Source organism: Panthera tigris, chromosome D1 (assembly GCF_018350195.1).
Source record: "Panthera tigris isolate Pti1 chromosome D1, P.tigris_Pti1_mat1.1, whole genome shotgun sequence".
Taxonomy (NCBI): domain Eukaryota; kingdom Metazoa; phylum Chordata; class Mammalia; order Carnivora; family Felidae; genus Panthera; species Panthera tigris.
Window position 1 is genome coordinate 39,456,332 of NC_056669.1, and position 19,123 is coordinate 39,475,454.

General features: G+C 39.7%; 3 protein-coding genes and 8 non-coding genes across 33 annotated transcripts in view; 9 read left to right on the top strand and 2 right to left on the bottom strand.

Annotated features, from left to right (window-relative positions):
- CD1H11orf54 (chromosome D1 C11orf54 homolog) overlaps positions 1-2,915 on the bottom strand; it is a 22,215-nt gene extending 19,300 nt beyond the window's left edge. The window contains exon 1 of one of the 3 annotated variants that reach the window (XM_007079015.3): positions 2,832-2,915. The gene's annotated coding sequence lies outside the window, so the exon portion shown is untranslated. Of the gene's footprint in view, positions 1-2,516; positions 2,758-2,831 lie in introns of those variants that run through there. The other 2 variants (XM_007079014.2, XM_007079013.3) reach the window with 2 other exon arrangements.
- Positions 2,853-13,865, top strand: TAF1D (TATA-box binding protein associated factor, RNA polymerase I subunit D). 14 transcript variants are annotated; one of them, XR_006208768.1, is made up of 12 exons: positions 2,853-2,933; positions 4,651-4,835; positions 5,542-5,920; positions 7,564-7,736; positions 8,033-8,093; positions 8,428-8,600; positions 9,419-9,454; positions 10,741-10,775; positions 11,778-11,826; positions 13,059-13,129; positions 13,475-13,525; positions 13,763-13,865. XR_006208768.1 is itself a non-coding variant. In XM_042959681.1 (9 exons), exons 2-8 carry the CDS (start codon positions 4,777-4,779, stop codon positions 13,503-13,505), a joined length of 783 nt encoding a protein of 260 aa, XP_042815615.1. In that variant the 5' UTR covers positions 3,006-3,091; positions 4,651-4,776; the 3' UTR covers positions 13,506-13,525; positions 13,763-13,865. The 14 variants fall into 14 exon arrangements, 4 of the variants coding, with proteins under 4 accessions (XP_042815615.1, XP_042815614.1, XP_042815613.1 ...); XR_006208767.1 differs by lacking the exon at positions 2,853-2,933 and adding an exon at positions 3,006-3,091; XR_006208771.1 differs by lacking the exons at positions 2,853-2,933; positions 9,419-9,454 and adding exons at positions 3,006-3,091; positions 10,455-10,503.
- LOC122231620 lies at positions 9,124-9,252 on the top strand. The gene has a single exon (XR_006208877.1). It is a non-coding gene; the product is annotated as a small nucleolar RNA SNORA40 (small nucleolar RNA).
- LOC122231616 lies at positions 10,275-10,405 on the top strand. The gene has a single exon (XR_006208873.1). It is a non-coding gene; the product is annotated as a small nucleolar RNA SNORA18 (small nucleolar RNA).
- Positions 10,549-10,621, top strand: LOC122231626. Its single transcript, XR_006208883.1, has one exon. It is a non-coding gene; the product is annotated as a small nucleolar RNA SNORD5 (small nucleolar RNA).
- Positions 11,568-11,705, top strand: LOC122231607. The gene has a single exon (XR_006208864.1). It is a non-coding gene; the product is annotated as a small nucleolar RNA SNORA8 (small nucleolar RNA).
- On the top strand, positions 11,950-12,089 carry LOC122231610. Its single transcript, XR_006208867.1, has one exon. It is a non-coding gene; the product is annotated as a small nucleolar RNA SNORA1 (small nucleolar RNA).
- LOC122231606 lies at positions 12,471-12,543 on the top strand. Its single transcript, XR_006208863.1, has one exon. It is a non-coding gene; the product is annotated as a small nucleolar RNA Z40 (small nucleolar RNA).
- LOC122231615 lies at positions 13,162-13,285 on the top strand. The gene has a single exon (XR_006208872.1). It is a non-coding gene; the product is annotated as a small nucleolar RNA SNORA32 (small nucleolar RNA).
- Positions 13,565-13,691, top strand: LOC122231608. Its single transcript, XR_006208865.1, has one exon. It is a non-coding gene; the product is annotated as a small nucleolar RNA SNORA25 (small nucleolar RNA).
- CEP295 (centrosomal protein 295) overlaps positions 13,831-19,123 on the bottom strand; it is a 55,685-nt gene continuing 50,392 nt past the window's right edge. For 7 of the 8 annotated variants that reach the window (XM_015536139.2, XM_015536140.2, XM_015536141.2 and 4 more), the window contains 7 exons: positions 18,323-18,497; positions 16,840-17,480; positions 15,842-15,982; positions 14,697-14,793; positions 14,409-14,573; positions 14,227-14,326; positions 13,831-14,140 (listed from right to left, as the gene is read on the bottom strand). In XM_015536139.2, coding sequence (XP_015391625.2) covers positions 13,984-14,140; positions 14,227-14,326; positions 14,409-14,573; positions 14,697-14,793; positions 15,842-15,982; positions 16,840-17,480; positions 18,323-18,497 — 1,476 coding nt within the window. In that variant the 3' untranslated portion in view covers positions 13,831-13,983. The remainder of the gene's footprint in view (positions 14,141-14,226; positions 14,327-14,408; positions 14,574-14,696; positions 14,794-15,841; positions 15,983-16,839; positions 17,481-18,322; positions 18,498-19,123) is intronic. The other variant, XM_007079027.2, reaches the window with a different exon arrangement.

The following is a 19,123-nucleotide window of genomic DNA, read 5'->3' on the forward strand; positions in this document are numbered from 1 at the left end:
ATGACCTGAGCAGAAGTCAGAAGCTTAACTGACTGAGCCACCCAGGAACTCCAGAAAAGTTTTAATACAGGGGCACCCGGGTGGCTCATTTCGTTAAGCGTTCGACTTTGGCTCAGGTAATGATCTCATGGTTTGTGAGTTCGAGCTCTGCTTTCCACACAGAGCCCACTTCAGATCCTCTGTTTCTCTCTCAAAAATAAATAAACATTAAAAAAAAAAAAAGGTTCTAATACAAACTCAAGAGTGGCTCTAGGAGGACAGCTTTGGGAGCACAGGATATTTACCCTCCAGATTCCATTGCTGGGAGTCAGTGGCCCAGCAGTAGGGCCTGGAGATGGAAAAAATATAAATAGAAGGCAGTTGGGTAAGTGGAACTGCAGAGACAATGCCTAACAGGGTAGAACTGTAGCAACCAAGCTGATAACTTTTTATTGAGTGCATGCTATATTAACAGGTATGTACGATATGCCACTTTGCATTCTCTCAAAGCCTCTCACTCCAAAGAGATAATACATTTCTCATTCTACAAAAGAGGAATAGGCCAGAGAGAATGTATTATTTGAGATCACCCAGCTATTAAAAGAAAGATTAAAAAAAAATAATTGAAAATCAAATGTAGCCCACTGTAAAGCCAGAACTCTGAGGTTAACCTGAGATAGAATGACACAGCTCAGCTCACAGACGGAAGAATTTGCATACAGTCATCTTGAGAGCACTCAGAGGTGTCATCTGTTTGCTTTGTTTCTTCCGGCTAGGCAGCGATCTTTTTGAAGATAGGACTAGGGCTCTCTTATCCGTCTTCCGAGTGGGCACCATTTCAGCCTTAACTATTTATTGAACGTTTACAACGTGTCAGACACATAAGTCTCTGGGATAGGGCTGGCTTGTGGGTGTGCAACCAGTATAATTGCACAGGGCCATGTATTCAGAATGGCACTTGGTTTAGTGCTCTGCTGTCCACCACCCTGCAATTCTTAACTTTATATTTGAACTTTTAGGACCACTAGGACAATGGAGCACGTGCAGGATCAGAGGCCGGAGGTGCATCGGGCATGTCCACCACCACCATTCCTTGCTACTTCACTCCCATAATGCATTTGTGAAGCCCCAAGAACACAGAAATCTAGTGGACCCACCACCTGTGGGAGTTCAGGGAGACAAGACTTAAGGTCCCCAGATTCCATAGTGTTGGTGTTGCATACATCAAGAAGTAAAAAAAATATAGGTTAGTTTTGTGCAGTTTCCACTGTTCTGGTAAGAACAAAATACATGTTTGTATGAGCTACAAAATACATATCGTGAAATTTAAGCAATTCTGCATACGAGTTGACTTATTTCATCTGTATTTAAAACTGGCATTGCACGATAGAAGAAGTAAAACATGCTAATAATTTAAATTAAAAAATTTTTTAATGTTTATTTATTTTTGAGAGAGCCACCAAGCGCAAATGGGGGTGGGGGTGGGGGGTGGGCAGAGAAAGACAGACAGAGACACAGAATCTGAAGCAGGCTCCAGGCTCCAAACCGTCAGCAACAGAGCCCAATGCATCGGGCTTGAACTCACAAACTGGGAGATCATAACCCGAGCCGAAGTCCGATGCTTAACGGACTGAGTCACCCAGGCGCCCCCAAATTTTTATTTTGACATTAAATAGCAAATTTCTATTAACAAATTAATACTAACATGCTGTTATAATTAATAGAAAGTTGATGCTATTAGTTGAAACACTGTGACAAGCCAAAGGAGATACTACAGAAGAAAGGAGAGAGCTTACTTTTTAGTACCTTCAGTGGCGCTTCGCCCTGTTTGAACAAGGGAGCCTGTATTTTTATTTTGTACTGAGTCTCACAAATTACATAGCCAGGGCTGCTCTCAAATATAACAGCGAGTAACACGACCATACCTGTCGTGGCGTTTCCAAGTAATTCATAGACTTGTGGAAATGCCCGCCTACCTAAGGGATTCGACTTTTATGCCTGGAATTTTTCAGTATGTAGAGAGAAACTGTGTAAAGAGATCAGTTTACCTTCAAGGTCTGTTCAATCCTGAGATCACACTGACTCTACGGGACTAGGCAACTTTACGGGTCTATCATATGATACAAGAGATCTGAAAGTGGACACACCAAACCAGCTCATTCCTTTTTGTAACTCCTTTAGGAGAAAAAAAAAAAACCACCCAAACTAGACTAGTTGAAACTGTTTTAACACTCAGTAGCCGTTCGGGGAACGAAGTCAAAAACCCAGAAGAAAAAAACAATCCACCGCTGGTGTCTCTTGCGATACGCTGCCCAGCTCCAGGAGGCTGACCCTCAGTTTGGAGGGAAAGAGTGAGCTAACAAAACAAGTCCAAAGGTGGAGAGGGGAACCGGGTGTGCAATGGAGTAACACCGGCTTCCAGTACAAAGGTTACACATTTTGAGTCACGGTCAAGGCAGGGATCTGTCACAGTTGCACACAGGAGAGATTTCTGAAGACAGAAGTAGATCTAACAACACAGCCGGCACCACACTCACCTCCACGCACACACCCCCGACCAGGCTTTAGGAAATCAGACGGCGGCTCAGCAAATGCGAGACACCGGAAACAGATCAGGCTGAGTGGCTGCCTCCTGGCAGTTCACACCCACTCCGAAAAGTTGACCCCATTTGCCGAAAAGTTCTTGGCTATTCCATTTACCTATTCAGTTAGCCGAGCCGACTCCCGAACCCCGAGAAATGCGTCTGTCAACCCCGCCTCCTCCGCGTTAGGGAGCTCAGGCACCGCCCACCCCAATCGCCCCGCCCCTCGCGGCGATCAAAATGGCGCTCCCGCATCTTGCTGCTTCCCACCTTTCACGTTCCGCGTGGCGTAAAGTGTTCTCGCGAGATTTTGGGCCCACTATTAGCTGGGTGGTGCGATGGGCCATTCTTTTCTTTCGAGAGGCCGTGGAGGTAGGTGGTCCTCGGCGCGTTGGGGTGCTGCGGTCAGGAGGTTGCTGGATGCGGACCTCCGAGGCCTGGGTTGCTCATCCCGTGCCGAGCCGGCGCTCTTGGTGCAAGCCATTTGCCAGTTTGCGTGGGTAGGAAGAGGACGTGATCGTCCGGGCCTGGTGAGCGAGGGAGGAGCTAGGTTTCCCCGGGATCCTCGCGTTGCTCGGCAGGTTGCAGCCACAGCGCAGAAGGCAGGCCCTGAGGGTGGTGGGCTCGCGGCTGTGGGCCTAGTGGCTGGATGGCGGCCCACATCTACGCGTTTGTAGGCGTGCTCCGTTGTATGTTAGTGAAGTTGTTAAAATTAAGTATTACGGGCGAGCACACGTTTTGTTAATCTTCGTAAGTTGCGAGGTAACCATTTCTGACGCCATTTTCCTTGCATGAGGTTGGGTGCTTCCTGGAGACATTCTGCTCGAAGGTCAGGCATAGTGAGTGGTTGAAGGGGTTGTTACCACCACGCAAGAGCGCCGGATCGTGGGACGGAAGCGACACTTAGGGGTGCTTTCTTTAAAAATTTATTTTAATGGTTATTTATTTTTGAGAGAGAGTGTCGAGTAGGGGAGTGGCAGAGTCGGGAGACAGGATGGGGCTCGAGCTCAGGAACGGTGAGATTATGACCTGAGCTGAAGTGTACAACCGACTGAGCCCCTCAGGGGCCCCAGGAATGCTTTCTAAACCGTTTCCGAAAAAGTGGTTTTTGAGTTAATGCCACTGTGATATTTAAAAGGCAGATTTAACCTCCGGTATATCCCATCAGTGCCATTGGACCCAATTTTTGTTAAATTGCTGTTTTTGAGCAATTCATGAATTCGTAGATTTTGCATTTTGAAAATGCAAGCTGCAACAAGACATATCCTGAAAATTACCACGAGTCCGTTGGGTATTTTGCAGATACAAGATCTGTGTGACTTTAAGGATTTCCTGAGTTGAGATATTTTGCCATTTAATTCTAGGATTCCTTTCTTCCTTACTCAGTTGTCCTTCCCAAGTAAAGACTAAACACAAGAGCGGAAGAATGTAGGCATCACCTATGGGGGAGATGAGGTAGTAAACTAATAAGACAGTTTTTGCTTTGTTATTGTAAGAGCTTCCAAGGAGATTAAAACGAGAGATGAAGGGCTCCATTGTGTAGTCTGTTAGCCTTGAAAAGTTTGAGAATTCAGGACTTATCAGGAAATCCTATATGCCGAGGTAGAAATTTCACAGTGACTTGGAATCACAGTATGAATGAGAAGAGGCTACAAATAAAAAAATGAGGCCAGCGGTTTGGATTGACAGAGTAAATCGTGGGGATTATTTCTCCTGATACGCTGAGGCAGCATTGCCTCTTGCCTTCGTATGTAGTTTTTCCTGGGAGTGCTCATCTGCTCTTAACAAGTGGCTTTTTGGCTATTAACGGTGTGTTAATACTTGCACACAATATGGCTAGTGAATTTACCTTCTGTATTACGGGAAGATATTTAATACTTTTTTTTGGAAATGTACTATAATCTTATTCCACTTGGATAGATTGAGAAGACACAACTGAAAGATGGAAACCATGAATTCACTTTCCAGATTTTAGAATTTTTGATTTGAAATGGATAGTTCCTATATAAAAATATTAAAGGCCTTGTATTTGATTTTTTCCTTAATTTACATAAAATGGCATTATCTGACTACGTGAAATTTTGTTTAGATAATAGCTGTTTATGTTAGCATTCGTTCGGAGAAGCCACATCATGTTTGCCGAGTTGTCGGAAATCTGAAGCAAGTAATAAGTGATGAATAATTTGGAGAGGGGCTTGGAGAATACATAACAGGAATGAATTCTCTGAACCCTATAATGGCATCTGATTCAGCTGTGGAAATTGAAAATCACAGGTAAGTGCTTTTTAAGTTTTTTAATCAGCCATTACTAGATTTTTATCGCAAAGCTGACTAAATTTGATGGCAGTGTTTACTGTATTTGAATTACCTAGTAAGCAGTAAAGGCAATTTTCAAGAATTAGAAAAGAAAAGGAAAACCTGTTACAGGCCTTCGGCTTGTTTATATAATTAACAGTGGGACACATTCTTAACCAGGGAAGCAATACTCTTGGCCAGTTTGGTGTCTCTTCCTGACGAAATTACTCCTAGAAACGGGCAATGGACATCAGTGGGTGATCTTGCTTAAAAATTACTTTGTGATACTGCACATTATCGAAAATGCTGGCATGTATATGTATATATATGATGGAAATATCTAGTTAACAGAGAAATGAAATGGGCATTTATACTGTATTCAAGTCAAATGTTTACTTTCTTCCTCTAGTTTTATTTAGAGCAAGTTCTAGCAGTAAACAAGACCGTCTTTGGAAATTAATATTCTTTCTTTTGGAAGATCATTTTTTGGTAAATGCTATGAGATCATGGCACTATAGGCCATTTTCAGTAGTTAGAACTAAATAGTTGGCTTAGTTATGAGCCCATCTTTTTAAAAATTATTCTGAACATGTTTTCCTGCTTTTGGTCTGTGGAAGAAAAGTATATTACAGTAATCAGTATTCAGTAATAGGGTGTGATTAATTTTTCCCCTTTTTTTTTCCAGTGATAATTCTTCATCTGGTAGCAGCTTATTTAAAACTCAGTGTGTCCCTTCCTCACCTAAACCGAGGCAAAGAAACCCTATCAGAAAATTTGTTTATTCACCTGAAAGTGTTCAAGCAAAGGATTCCTCTAGTGACTCATCTTTAGAACCAAGACCATTGACTTTAAAAGCTATTTTTGAAAGGTTCAAAAAAAAGAAACGTAAAAAGAGGAAATACAAGCCAACAGGAAGACCAAGGGGAAGACCAAAAGGAAGAAAAAATACTAGACGCTCCCAAATAAATAGGAAACAAGTTAGAGACAAAGGATCTGGGTTCCCATTTGTAGAATCAGAGAATGGAAGAAAACCACTACCTTGGAGGAAGATTTTAACCTTTGAGGTCAGTATTTTATAAATGTGGATACACATAGCCAAAATGCCTGAAATGATTTGTTGGCCACTTTTAAGTGCCCCCCCCCCCTTTTTGTAAAGTTTATTTTTTTAAATGTTTACTTTTGAGACAGAGCATGAGTGGGGGAGGGACAGAGAGAGAGGGAGACGTAGAATCTGAAGCAGGCTCCAGGCTCTGAGCTGTCAGCACAGAGCCCTACGCAGGGCTCGAACTCATCAACTGTGAGATCATGACCTGAACTGAAGTCAACCGCTCAACCAACTGAGCCACCCAGGTGCCCCTGTAAAGTTTATTTTTGAGTGAAGGAGCCCACAAGCGAGCTGGGGAGAGGTATAGAGAGGAGGAGAGAGAATCCCAAGCAGTCTCTGCTGTCAGTGGTGAGCCGGAAAAAGGTGGGGCTCAATCTCAACGTTTGCCAGCCCCGTTCCAGGGAGTTTGACACAAGCATTCCAGGAGATGTCTGGATTTAAATTTCTCTAGAACTTAGCCCTGCTTGATTTAGGATAAATAAGGTCAGACAATACTTTGCTTTCAACTGTATCTCTCTATTCTTTTGGTAGTCTCTTCCAGAGTTAACTACTTGTGTTTATAGGTGACGAAATGTGTAAGGAATTCATGTCTAATATTGGCACAGCTATAAGCATGGTCTTTCTTGAACAGAGTTAAGACTTGTGGTTCTTGTTTTTTATATTCTATTCCCAGAAGTAGTTTTCACTGTAGAAGTTATCTGCAGTCGGTCTTAGGCTTTCTAGCAGTAATCTACAGCCAGTCTCCCATGACCTTGAGCCTAAATCCAGAATTAGATTCTCCACCAACTGAGCCACCCAGGCTCCCCTTGGTGGCCACTTTTAGAATTGAGATGTACCTGGAACATAAAATCTGCAACTTTGTTAATACTCTTCTGTACTAACTGCCACTTCAAGACCACAACCCATCCTTCAGCACAAATACCACTTGGGTTCCTGGGTGGATTCTTCACTGGTCTGTCCAGTGAACATATCCATATATGAGGTGTTTCAAGGCTGTTTATATAAAATCACTTGATGTAATCAGGCCTTTAAACATTCCTAAAACTGAAATGATTCCCAGTGGTTTTATGGTAACCTAAGCCAAACCTATCCACACCTTCCATGTGCAGTGGCTTTAGAATAGGCCATTTTCTTCTGATACCAAATACTCAATTTCTGATAGAACTGCCCAACAATTACTTAGCAGTAAACTCTCAAATATTTTAGTTAAATGACTGCATAATTCATAAGTCTCTTGCTCTAGAGTTGATGATATATTTGAAAGAATATTCTCTAAGCTTTTGTTTTAAGCTAATTCTCTTATAGAGATTTGTTTCTTTGGGAGCGTCTAAAGACATTTTTTAATGGAAACAAGATTTGTGCTTAGGTTTTCTTGGTATACCAATGTAGGTAAATTTGATAATGTGCTAGGTAGACCATGAATTCCTTTTAAAACCAGCATCTGGCATATGTGGTCCACATATGGCAGAGTAACTAAATCAAGATCATATAAGAGTTTTTAGCAGAGGGATCCTTTCTATTTTGGAACATAAGGCATCTGCTGAGTCAGGAAAGTTTTTTATTTTGTGAGGCCATTACTTACAATACAGCGTTTTTATGTAGCAAGCAGTGGCAAGAGGATTTTTCAACTACCTTGAAAAGCTGAAGTATGAATACTACCTCAAGGAATCCTTGAAACAAATGAATGTTGGTGAAGATTTAGAAAAAGAAGATTTTGACAGTCGTAGATATAAATACTTGGATGATGATGGATCTCTCTCTCCTATTGAGTCAGAGTAAGTTTACTCACGTGAAATAATTCTGGTCATAGGTTTTGTCGAATTAAATGTTTTTGAACTTTAATGTTCCATATCATGCTATCAATTTGTTTATATTTTACAGTAAACCATTTGGGTTGGTAGTTGAGCTATGAGTTTGGCACACGAGACATCCATTTTGGGGTGTTACACATGATAGCGTAAATTTTCTTTTTAATCAGTATTGATGTTTCAGTTGTACATCATGATAGTATACTACTAATGGGTTCTAGAAGTTTTTGTCATCTGAGTGAGGATATATTTTAATGTTACAGAGCAGAGGATGATCTTGCAACAAATCTTGAACATGATGACGAATGTGATATCAAATTGGTGGTAAGTGATATTTTTGTCTCATTTCGTCTTAGAATAGCAGTTGGTACAGGAAGAATTTATTCTACTAGTTAACTGTCTTAGATTCTGAATTTAGTTTTTGAAAAGCTCAATAGATTTGGTGCAGGAAATAAAAATAGGGATTATTTGGATACTTACCTGGTGAGAACATGGGCTTTTCAGTAATTGCTATTAGGATGTCTAGTGAGGAAAAGAAGCTGAATTTGGATTTTTAACATTTAGACCGTCTCCAGGTTTTTTCAGTAACCTAGAGTTATGTGGGATAACAAAAGCAGTAAAATTTAGTTGTTGCTCAATATGGATGTTTTTTATGCAGGACCATAATTATTTCATAGTAAGTTCTGAAGTACCAAAGAAGAAGAATGTGTATTTAGAACAAGAGGAATATACCGAAGAAGCAGCTGTGTCTAAAAGGAGAACATCAAGGTCCAAAAACATTGGACAGAGGATAGAATGGCCTGAAAAGGAGATAGGAATATGAATGTTAAGGTAAACAGCACAGAGAAAAACAGCTTTTCGTAGAAAATAAAGATGATAAATGCAAATATATATGTCAGTGATAAAAATGAATCTAAGGAGAAAATAAAAAGAACCTGAACAAATTAGTGAAACTCTGAATTATCAGGAAAAGCATTTTAAAGCTGTGGAATAGTTTACATGTAGAAAAGAATTAAGGCTTGTATAGCAAAAATAATCACCTGATAAATAATAAACCAGGATCCTACTGTTTTTGCCCATACTTTGTTTCAGACCAAGAGCTTAAAGGTGTCATTTTGAGCAAAGAAGTATGGAGATTATCTCCTGAAAACCTTTATTATAAATGTAATCACTAATGATTGACATCTCCTCAGGATACCTGAAGCCGTTTTTATCCCAGTTTTATTCAAACAAAGACCTTTAGTGTCAAACGTGTTACTGTAATAAGAACTTCCTAACTACCTAGACTGTCAACTATTTTCTTCTCATCACCACTGTATATTGCTGATTATGCCACTAAATACGCTGTATTGATTGCACTTGTGCTTGTTTTTGTTCAGTTTTGTGGACAAAGACTTAGACCTAAGTGCAGAAAATAAATCCTCTTTTGCAACCCAGAACTCATGGCTCAATATGAGTTTTGATACATGTAAGAAGGAACAAGATCCCTACAACCAACTAAAGTGATGGTGGGGGGTTTGATAAACTTGAAAGTTGGTTTCAGGACTGTAGAATAACTAAAGCACAAGACAAAAGGGAATTCTCAACTATGGTGAATTAGTATTACAATTTTAATGTTGACATAAAACAAAGATGCCTTCTTGTTGTAGGCTTTTCATTTGAGAGCACAATGTCTGGACTTAAAGGTATGTCTTCTGCTTTCAGTGAAGGAATGTCTTTTGGTGAATTTTTGGATCAGATTTATTTAAATGTACTTTATCAGATAATATAAACCTCTACAGGTTTCATTGTGGAAAGACATTTGCCCAGTTTTGTCTATGACGTGATTTCAGAAAAAGATTTGAGTTCATACATTTTATAGTGACAAATGCAAGCTTTACTTCACTTGCACGAAGGGGTCCCCAAACTGTAACTTAGGTTAGGCAATAATCAGAATACAGGATATTCCCACTTTAAGTATCTGCGTTAGCTTAAACTAATGCATAATCTAAAATGAGGTTTAGGACTTAATAGTGTAATGTTAGAAATGATTACACGAGATTTCCTAAATCTGAATGATGGAAAGGTTAATTCACAATCATCCAATTTGTTTTATTATCTTCCAGGGATTCCTAAATGGGAAGAACATAAGTAAAGCCATATTAATATTTTCCTGAAATTTTTTAAGTCAAATAACTGTAGTTCTTAAAATGAGGCAGAATCTTAAACATTTTGCTGTAATCCTGGGAATTTCATTGGAGTTTGTAAAAGTCAAGACTTTAGACATGGAAATCTTTTTCCTTTGGTGGTTCTAGAATAGCTACTTGGTACTTTGCATGTCTGTCTCAGTATACACTCTTGTAACCAACCATTCAGAAAATCCTTATCATGCGATTAAATTATGGAATAAGTTTGTTGTAAATAGGATGTTTGGCTTTTTGCACAATTTTGAACTCAGATTTAGAGCAGATCACAGGTCTAATTGTTTTCTTGTGGAATCTTCAGTTTTAAAACTGTAAAACAGTGGTTGAGGTCTATCCCGATGGGGCTTTTTCTGTAGACCTACATCGTTGGAAACGCCTCATAGAGTATATGTGTGGTTTCCTTTATTCACAGAACTATGTGTTAGATCTGTGGGAAAGAACTACAAGACATCTATCTGCTAAAACATTGAAAGACCTAATGGTCATATATTTTAAATCTTAGGTATTGGAGTATCCCAAGAATCTGTATAGTTCAGGGCGTGCTAGTTTAGGTAAGTTTTTGTTGGGGACAGTGTAATCTTGGGGGCACCGTTACAGTTCACATGATGAATTTAACTGTTCAACTGCTGAATGATTACAGACATGAACTAAAACTTGATTCTGACGGAGCTGACAATAGCTTAAAAAAAAAACCCCATGGTTGTCAATTTGGATGCTAAGCACCTATTTTAGATTTTAATCACACATTTAAATTGTTCTTAATCTTTTATTTGGTATTTTATCTGTAGGGGTGAATATGATTTGAACTCATTTACGTTTAGAGGTAGGTGGAATGTTTAATTTTTGTTGAAATTTATTAAGAATTCAAAAGTACTGAAAAAATGTGAGTTGTGAGTACGGTATCCCATTACTGTTGTGCCTCGTAGTTATTTGGGTATGCCACAGAAGTATTAGATCTTAGGGTGCCTAGGTGGTTCAGTCAGTTGAGCAGTCCGACTCAATTTTGGCTCAGGTCATGATCCCAGGGTCATAGGATTGAGCCTTGTGTCAGGCTCTGCGCTGAGCGTGGAGCCTGCTTGAGGTTTTCTTTCTCTCTCTCCCTCTGCCCATCTCCCCCACTTGTGTGTTCTCTAAAATTAAAAAGGTATCGAGATCTTGGCAAAGGTACTTGCCATGATATTTATACACCGAATTGGACAAACTGAGGAGACTGCATGTCTAGGGAATAACATGAAAATGCCCCCTCCCGTCTTGTATCCTTATGAAACCATTGCTATGGTTCATCCTAATAACCTGTGTATTTGGATATGTTACAGTACAGATATTGAATTTAAATTCTGCCTAATAGCAATCTGAGAAGCCACAATCTTGATTTCTAATGCATCATTTCTTTTAGTATTTGACTTAATAGTTCCGTATGTATAGTATAGAGACAGGATAAAGATAATGGGGACTAGATTTATAATTTCAGATGCAGTTAATGTAGTTGCCTCATTGGAATGATAAATTAGGAATAAAAGTCAAATTACATATTACAGGAACTTAAATCTCTAGAGGTAAGTTTCTCAGTGGTATTGCAACCTTGAAGTACAGGGGTTTACAATTCAGTCATGATTGCACTGCATGGTATCTGCATTCAGCAGCTTGTTCCTGCTGGGTGTTCAAAGGACAGTGCAATATCAATTCAGTATCTGGCATCGTTGGTTTTCTTGGCTTCGTGCATGTTAAACCTGGTATTTTTATTGAAACAGTATTCCTATAGTTTTTCATATTACTGAATTTGAGATCATCTTTGATAGGAACTAACGCTTCTCTTTTTTTCTAGGGTGTTTGAAATTGAGAACCAGGGGTCCATCTAGTCTGACCCTAAACATGTAAGGCTTTCTATTTCGGTTGCTTCTGGTGGGTGCTTTTATTGCTAGCAAACAGTAGGACTTCTATACGGAATCAGAAACCTTTGTATAGCTTATACATAAGCTTGAGAGGAAATTTTTAAAAGCCTCATTCATTCTAAGGTGGAAATGGGCACTATCATTCATGGTGTCCAGGAATTGTTAATGTGGCTACATTGAGACACAGGTAATGCTTGCATCACAGCAAGTTTATTGCAGTGGTGACAATGAGACCTGTAACATTTTCTGCTAGGCCTGTGGAAATAACAAGTGGAGTGGAAATAACAAGACTTTCCCATATTGGAAGCAATTAAGGGATAACAATTTTATAGATCATTTGCCAAAACAGCAATCAGTGTAATTCTTAAAACTTGATTTCTAGGGCCCTAAAGTAAAAAAAAAAAAACTGGATCCCAAAGATTGCAGGTAAGATTTCCCCTCAAGTGCCCAATCTTACAGAAGTTGAAAGCTTTTTCTTTCATAACACTTCCTTAATGTTCCTAATGCTTTGGTTTACCTAATTTTGGCAACAGCTAATCCTGGTGGTTTATTGTATCCTAATTAAAAAAAAAAAAAAAAAACACCCTAGATATTAACGTGTGTTTATACAACTTGCCAGTGATTTGTGATGTTATGATGATGGGCAAAATGTTCAACTGCTCTGACTGGGCTGAATGAAAGTAGCCTTTCTGAACATCCATCTAAATGAAATCTGGGGGACACTGGATGGCTCTGTCAGTTCAGTGACTTCAGCTCATGACCTCATGGTTGGTGTATTTGAGTTTGGGCTCTGGGCTGATAAGTGCTGAGCCTGCTTGGGATCCTCTATCCCTCTCTCTTGTGCCCCTCCCGCACTGGCATGTTCTTTCTTCCCAAAATAAATACAATATTTAAAAAATACGTGGGGGCACCTGGGTGGCTCAGTCAGTTGAGTGTCCAACTTTGGTTCAGGTCATGATCTTGTGGTTCATGAGTTTGAGGTCCGCGTTGGGCTCTGTGCTGACAGAGCTTGAAGTGTGTCTCCCTCCTCTTGGCCCCCCCCCCCAAAAACATAAAAAAAAGGAATGGGTTGAAAAATTAATTATTCCAACTCTGCATTTTTAAGCCTGGAAATTTCAATACTTATTAGTTCAGAACTGGGTATCCGGCTACTTTGGAACCTAATTAAAACCACATTTTGAGAAATTTAGTCTAAACTTTAAAATCGTCCATAGGTGGGGAATTCCTGAAGTATGTCCATATTCAAGTGGAGATTAAAGAAGCCCAAGGGAAAGAACTCTGGCAAGTTAGTTCTTTATCTTATCTTTAATCGTATAATGGTCATTACCAAGGCTTTGAGAATGTAGTTTCTCATTTGCTGTGGACATGACCATAAAAAATTTTCCACTAGGTTTGCTTTCTTTATGCTACTTTGGTAGCGTTCAGCCTATTGGGAACATTTACAACAGCTATATTTCAAATTCTCATCTGACCGTACGTAGTATTTTGAATGGTGCATGCCTAGATCTCTGTTGTTACTAGTAAACTGGGCAACTTGTAATGTTATAATAGATCTAATAGAGGGAGACTGGCTTTATTTACAGGATCATCTCTGGAAATGGAGTTTTACTTTTCTATTCCTTTTCTACAGGATAGGACTGATGGTGACAACTGTGGATTGAACAAAAGCTCCTTTTAAAAGGTATGTACACATTTGAAAAAATTTAAAAGTCTAATTTATAGGTCATTTCAAAGAGGGCTTGTGGGGCTAAAACCAAGAGCCCTTAACGCTGTGACCAAATATCGAAGTTCTCCATAGGATATAATAGTTACTCAGTGTTGCTATGTTTTCCTGAGGAGATACAAGATTTAGCTCCTTTACAGCCATGTGGGAAAGAAATGTCTCCCAAATTTAACCAATGTATACTCTCGTCCTCAGGGCTATTTTGAAGAATGTGATTCTGACTTGGAGGAACAACGGTGCTCGGGAGTGGAAGGAATCCCATGTTAAAATTCTTAAATAAAAATTTATTGACTTTAAATAACTTCACCTATGTTACACATAATTTAAACAAAGAATCTTTACACATTTTGTAGAAAGTCAGCATGTATTTTTGGCTCGAAGTTTCTCTAGTGTTTTCTGTGGAGGGAATAGAAAAATTAAATTAACAGTTGCAGTGCCCTGGACCTGGAAAGATTATAGGGGGCCTCACTCACCTTATGAAATTCTTTTGCCCTTGCTCGGTTTTGGGCATATGCATCTTGCTTTGCTTTCTCTTCCCTTTGCTGTTTCACTTCAGCTAACTGATTGTATAATCTGTAAGAAATTTATTCTTACATATTCTTCGTACTCTGAGTAATACTTAAGGAATGTAACCACACACGACACAGAAACATACATACCTTAAAGCCCTTTGACGCATGAGGGTTTGTGCAGTCTTTCTGTCTTCAGGAAGTGACACTCTGACCTTATTCACACCCTTCAGGCGACTCACAGATGAGCCTGAGCAGAGAATAAGTGATCTGGCAAATATTACCCTGCTATATGCTCTTTGTGAGAATTGATGCAGATGTGGGGAACATACCTGTTGGTTTCTCCTTAGCTGTTTTGATCTGAGATTTCTCAGAAAGGTAAATCTTATTCTTTATTTCTTTCTGTCTCTGGGAAGATCTCTCTATAAATGATTTTTTCCTCTTTACAAATGCTTCTTGTAAGCTCCCAGGTACAGCTGTAAATTTCGGCAGGGTTTCTGTTTAAAGATGAGACTTATTTTTAGCTTATTGACACTTTTGTGCTGGCAGTCTACGAGATTGTGGGGAATGTGAAGGCTGAGAGGTTGAGCAGGGGACCCTTTCAGATGCTCAAGGCATACCTGCCGAAGCTGCCACTGGCTCCTCCACACAGTGTTCTGATCCAACTGGATGATCTGAGGTTTCTTTTTCTGATGTAAGAGGCACAAATTCATTCACCTAATTGCAAGTAAATCATAGATAAAATCATAGGTAAATGATCTTCCACTAACCTTAACAGCTTCTAAACCCTTGGTTCCCTTTGGTAGAGGGAGATTTGCTGTTTGGGGGAGATGGGAAGTTGAATGCCTATTCTCAATCCCCAAATACAGCGTAGGAATCTGCGTCCAATGAATTTAGCTCCTATCCTGCTTTCGCCGCTTTGTGTGGTTTCTCACATCTAAATGGCAGGGCTGGAGTTTTCTGGGAAGGGAAAGTCCTTAATAAATGGTTCTATTCCTATTAAAATGCTTTACTCTCCAGCTCTGTTAGAGAATGGCTTTTGCCCAGCCTCCTCTAGCCCAAAGCTTTTTTCCTCACCTGATTCTTGTCAAGGGCTCCTATACCACTTCTGCATCTGCACTTCTTGTCTGCTGCCTCCCCATTACCCTTCTCAGTAATCATGGAAACAAATACTAGGTGTGGAACCATTTTTTTAAGATGAACTCTCTAATTCAGCATCAGGCTACAAAAACATTAGTCCTGCCACAGTAGTAGCACGTACAACCTGGGACTCTGGTAACAGGGCAACTTAATACACTGAAACAGTTGATGGGTGGTGACTTAGACTTGCTCAGTTTCCAACTGTAGTTCTGTTGTAATCCATGAATTCATCTATTATAACCTTTACAGCAGGATTTCCTCCAATGACTACCTTCTAAGAATTGAAGTGAGCCCCGTAGGAATGGTCTGCTTGCAGTGGAGAAAAGTACAAGGAACCTGCAGCTAATAGGACTATAAATCTGTTGTACTCAAGTTGATAATTTGAAAATAAACTTGCAATAGCACTTACTCTGTATCCCCATTAGGTCTGATTTCTTTATGTATCTTCTAGAGCTTCTCTGTGCCTCAGAACTTCCTACATCTTTTATTGGGGGATGGAAGGCATGAGTTTCAACCCTTCTAAGCCCTAATGAAATCTACAGCATCATAAATAATTCCTTATTCTCAGCTGTGTGCTGCTGTATAAATGAAGTGTGTTCACATTAAAGGGAGCTATGACCTTTACCTGAAAGCTGCTTTTTGCCTCATTTTCTTTCTTTTCTTCTAGGGTTAAGTTAGCAAACTCCATTTCAGCAATACTGATATCACTGGTGCTTACTAATGTAAGCTCTGGCTCTTCCATTATACCATGTCCAGACTCTGTCAACTGTGTGATAAGATTGAAAAAGAAATCATATTCAAAGTAACAGCCTTGAAATAGTAAAAATGTAAAAGTGATGTACATTGACAATGTGGTGCCTCCCCCATCCCAACCCACTTTTAGAAATACTGAAGACTTTGGGGATGGGCAAAATGTCTGAAGATAGCTACTGCAAGAATTATAAGCCCAAGTGTTTATATTATAGGGCTGATGCAGGTTGACAGGCAGCCGTGCAGAACCTGAGGGTGTAACTGACCTATCTAAAGGAGCAGGAGCTAGTGGACTGTTCTCAAACTACATCTTTAGAGGGAAGTATCCAACTACTGAGTAAGAATCTGCAAAAGAACACCCCAAAAGGAGCAAAATATCTGTGACCTAGATGTCACTCTTGCTCTCAGTCTGTATTACATGTTCATCTGTGGAAGGACGATACTGAAAGGTAATACTCAGGTGACCAGAGTTGAAACCAAGCAGACTAATACAATGCAGTGCCAAGAAATTCCACACTGAAAGTGCTGAAGCATAGGCCAAGCTATTCCTCAGGGAAATGAGAGGGGATATGTCGATTGGGAGCAGACCGGTTGTAAAATTTAAAGGTCAGCTTAAAACTTGAGCTCAGAACCTGCTTGGAATGCTCTGTCGTTTTCCTCTCTGCCCCTCCCCCTATGTGCCCTCTCACTCTCAAACTTCAAAAAAAAAAAAAAAAACTTGAAATTTGGGAGTTTGCTCATTTCAGTGGAAATTTCCAATGATTACATGATTGACTAGCTCAGGAATGTTAAGTAGCTTTGTTGCTTCTAAATTTGTTTCAAAAGTCTTACTTGGAAATGAATTTATTTCCACACAACACAGATTTCACTTACCCACATTGGAATAGAGCTCTGTAATGATCCAGAACTTAAAAAGAGCTCTGACTGTGCTAGTTGAGAGAGGTTTCTTAGGATTTCTGGAGTTTCTGCTTTAGCTGAATTCTCAAAATACTTTTCATTCTGAACAGAATATGGTGCTTGAACTGAAGTTCCCATCCCCACTGTTCTCAGACACAACTGTGAATCGATTTCCTCTACTTCTGAATTTATATTTAAAACCCCACAGGTTTCCTTTTTGTCTCCATTGAGTCCTTGACTTTGTAACATTGTATCAATCCCTCTTTCTGATAGTTTTTCAGAGCCCAGTGTTTCTTCTCTGCCTTCTGGTTGGGCTTTTATTGAGCATTCACTAGAGGTAGAACCACAGGGAGTGCTATGCTGTAGATTTAAGTGATGAAATACATTCGCCTCATCAGATGACCTGAAGCCTGAATTTTGTAAATTTCCTACAGAGAGCTGGAAAGGAACACTTTTTTTCCTATTTTGTAATTCAGTCTGTGCAGAGTAGTTCTGATTTTCCATGCTTTGGAAAGAACCTCTTGCTTCAATGCTAAAAATACTTGGTAGATCAACATGCTGGCTCCCCTCCTGTGAAGAAAATTCTGGCAGAAGCTGTTGAAAAGACTGTTCAGAGCCTGTAAGAAATAAGTTAACCATAATTACATGTTGTAAAACCTGGATAACAGTTTGAGTAAATAATGAATTCAGCTTACTTCCTACTACTTGGGGAGTGAAAGCTGATGTATGTATACATGAATAGAGAACGAAAGGATGGTCACAGTGATTTTTAATAACTCCACTGCTCATACCATGTATTTTCTCCTAGTCTAATAAAGAAAATATGGTCATTAGATACGCTGAGGACTTTTCCCTCATTAAGAGAGAATACCGATTTTAATAACAGACTAAATGCGCACATATGTACCTCATATATAAAAAGGTGTGCATATGTGTGTATACACAAAATTTGTACAAGAAGTATTTTTTTTTGAAAGACCAAAAGCGTGAGCAGGGAAGAGGGGCAAAGGGAAAGAGGGAAGGAGAAGAGACCGACAGAGACAGAGCGAGAATCTTAAGCAGGCTCCACACAGGGCTCTGTCTCATGACCGTAAGGTCATGACCTGAGCTGAAATTAAGGGTAAGACACTTAACCGGGAAGCTTTACTGGCCTGTATAAAAAGTTTTATAAGGATACTTAAACTGTTAACTGGAAGGGCTGAGGTAAGGAAGTTGAGGAACAAGAGGCAGTGCTTTTGCTTTTATCAAATTCTGTACTGTAAAAATGCAAACTGAGCATTATTACTCCTGTTACTTAAACGGACACACAGAGAAACAGAAGTTGTAACACTGGGGATTGGCGAGCGCAGGAGTGGAGACATACCAAGACCTGCCAGGCACAGTTTCCAAAGAAAATGGATGTAAACCATGGAAAAAGCATTGGAGTTTCTTTAACTTTTTCTAACTTAATCATACACACCCTCAGTAATGTTTTCTGTAGCAAAAATCTGAGCTGCAGCATGAGCCAAGTGAGGGTCAGGTTGCTGGTTCGGGCTTGTGTTAGAAGGATTCAGGCTGGTTCTCAGCGCTGTAAAGGAAGCTGTACTTTTGGAAGAAACGGTAGTACGGTGGCTTTCCCATGAAGAATCAGAGTTCTGACGGAAAACAAGAGAAAGGCTGAAATACTGATTATGTATTACCAACCGAATCAATAATCATGTTCTTATGATACTACTCTTCCTTATTACCACTTCTCTTTCACACCAGTAATTTGACTATTTAAATCCATTCTTCCATTTCAGTCAATATGAAAGAGGCTTTTTAAAAAAAGGTTATTTAGAAAAGAAACTGCAAATTAACCAGATAAGAGTTTAGAAAAGATGAGATCGTCTTCTAAAAGCAGGAACTATTATGTAAGGACAGCCGGGGAGGTCAGGGTATGGGAGCAAAAGACCTGATTTGAATCTCAGCTGCTGAACTATGTAGGAAGAGGCATTCATTTTGAAAAATCAAAAAAATAAAATAACAGGGACACCTGGGTGGCTCAGGGAGTTAAGCATCCGACTCTTGATTTTGTCTCAAGTCATGATCTCATGAACCGTGAGATGGAGCCCCGCATTGGGCTCTACACTGACAGTGAGGAGCCTGCTTGGGATTCTCTCTCCCTCCCTCTCTTTCCTCCCCTGCTTTTTCTCTCAAAGTAAATAAACTTAAAAGTATTAATAACAAATGACAATAAAAATGTTCTTGAGCATCCTATGGATTATAATCCTTAGCGAGA

Coding starts and splice junctions, on each gene's coding strand:
- TAF1D (XM_042959680.1), top strand. CDS start 4,777: ATGAATTCTCTGAACCCTATAATGGCATCTGATTCAGCTGTGGAAATT. Junction 4,836..5,541: donor GTGGAAATTGAAAATCACAG/GTAAGTGCTTTT, acceptor TTTTTTTTCCAG/TGATAATTCTTCATCTGGTA. Junction 7,737..8,032: donor CTCTCTCCTATTGAGTCAGA/GTAAGTTTACTC, acceptor TTAATGTTACAG/AGCAGAGGATGATCTTGCAA.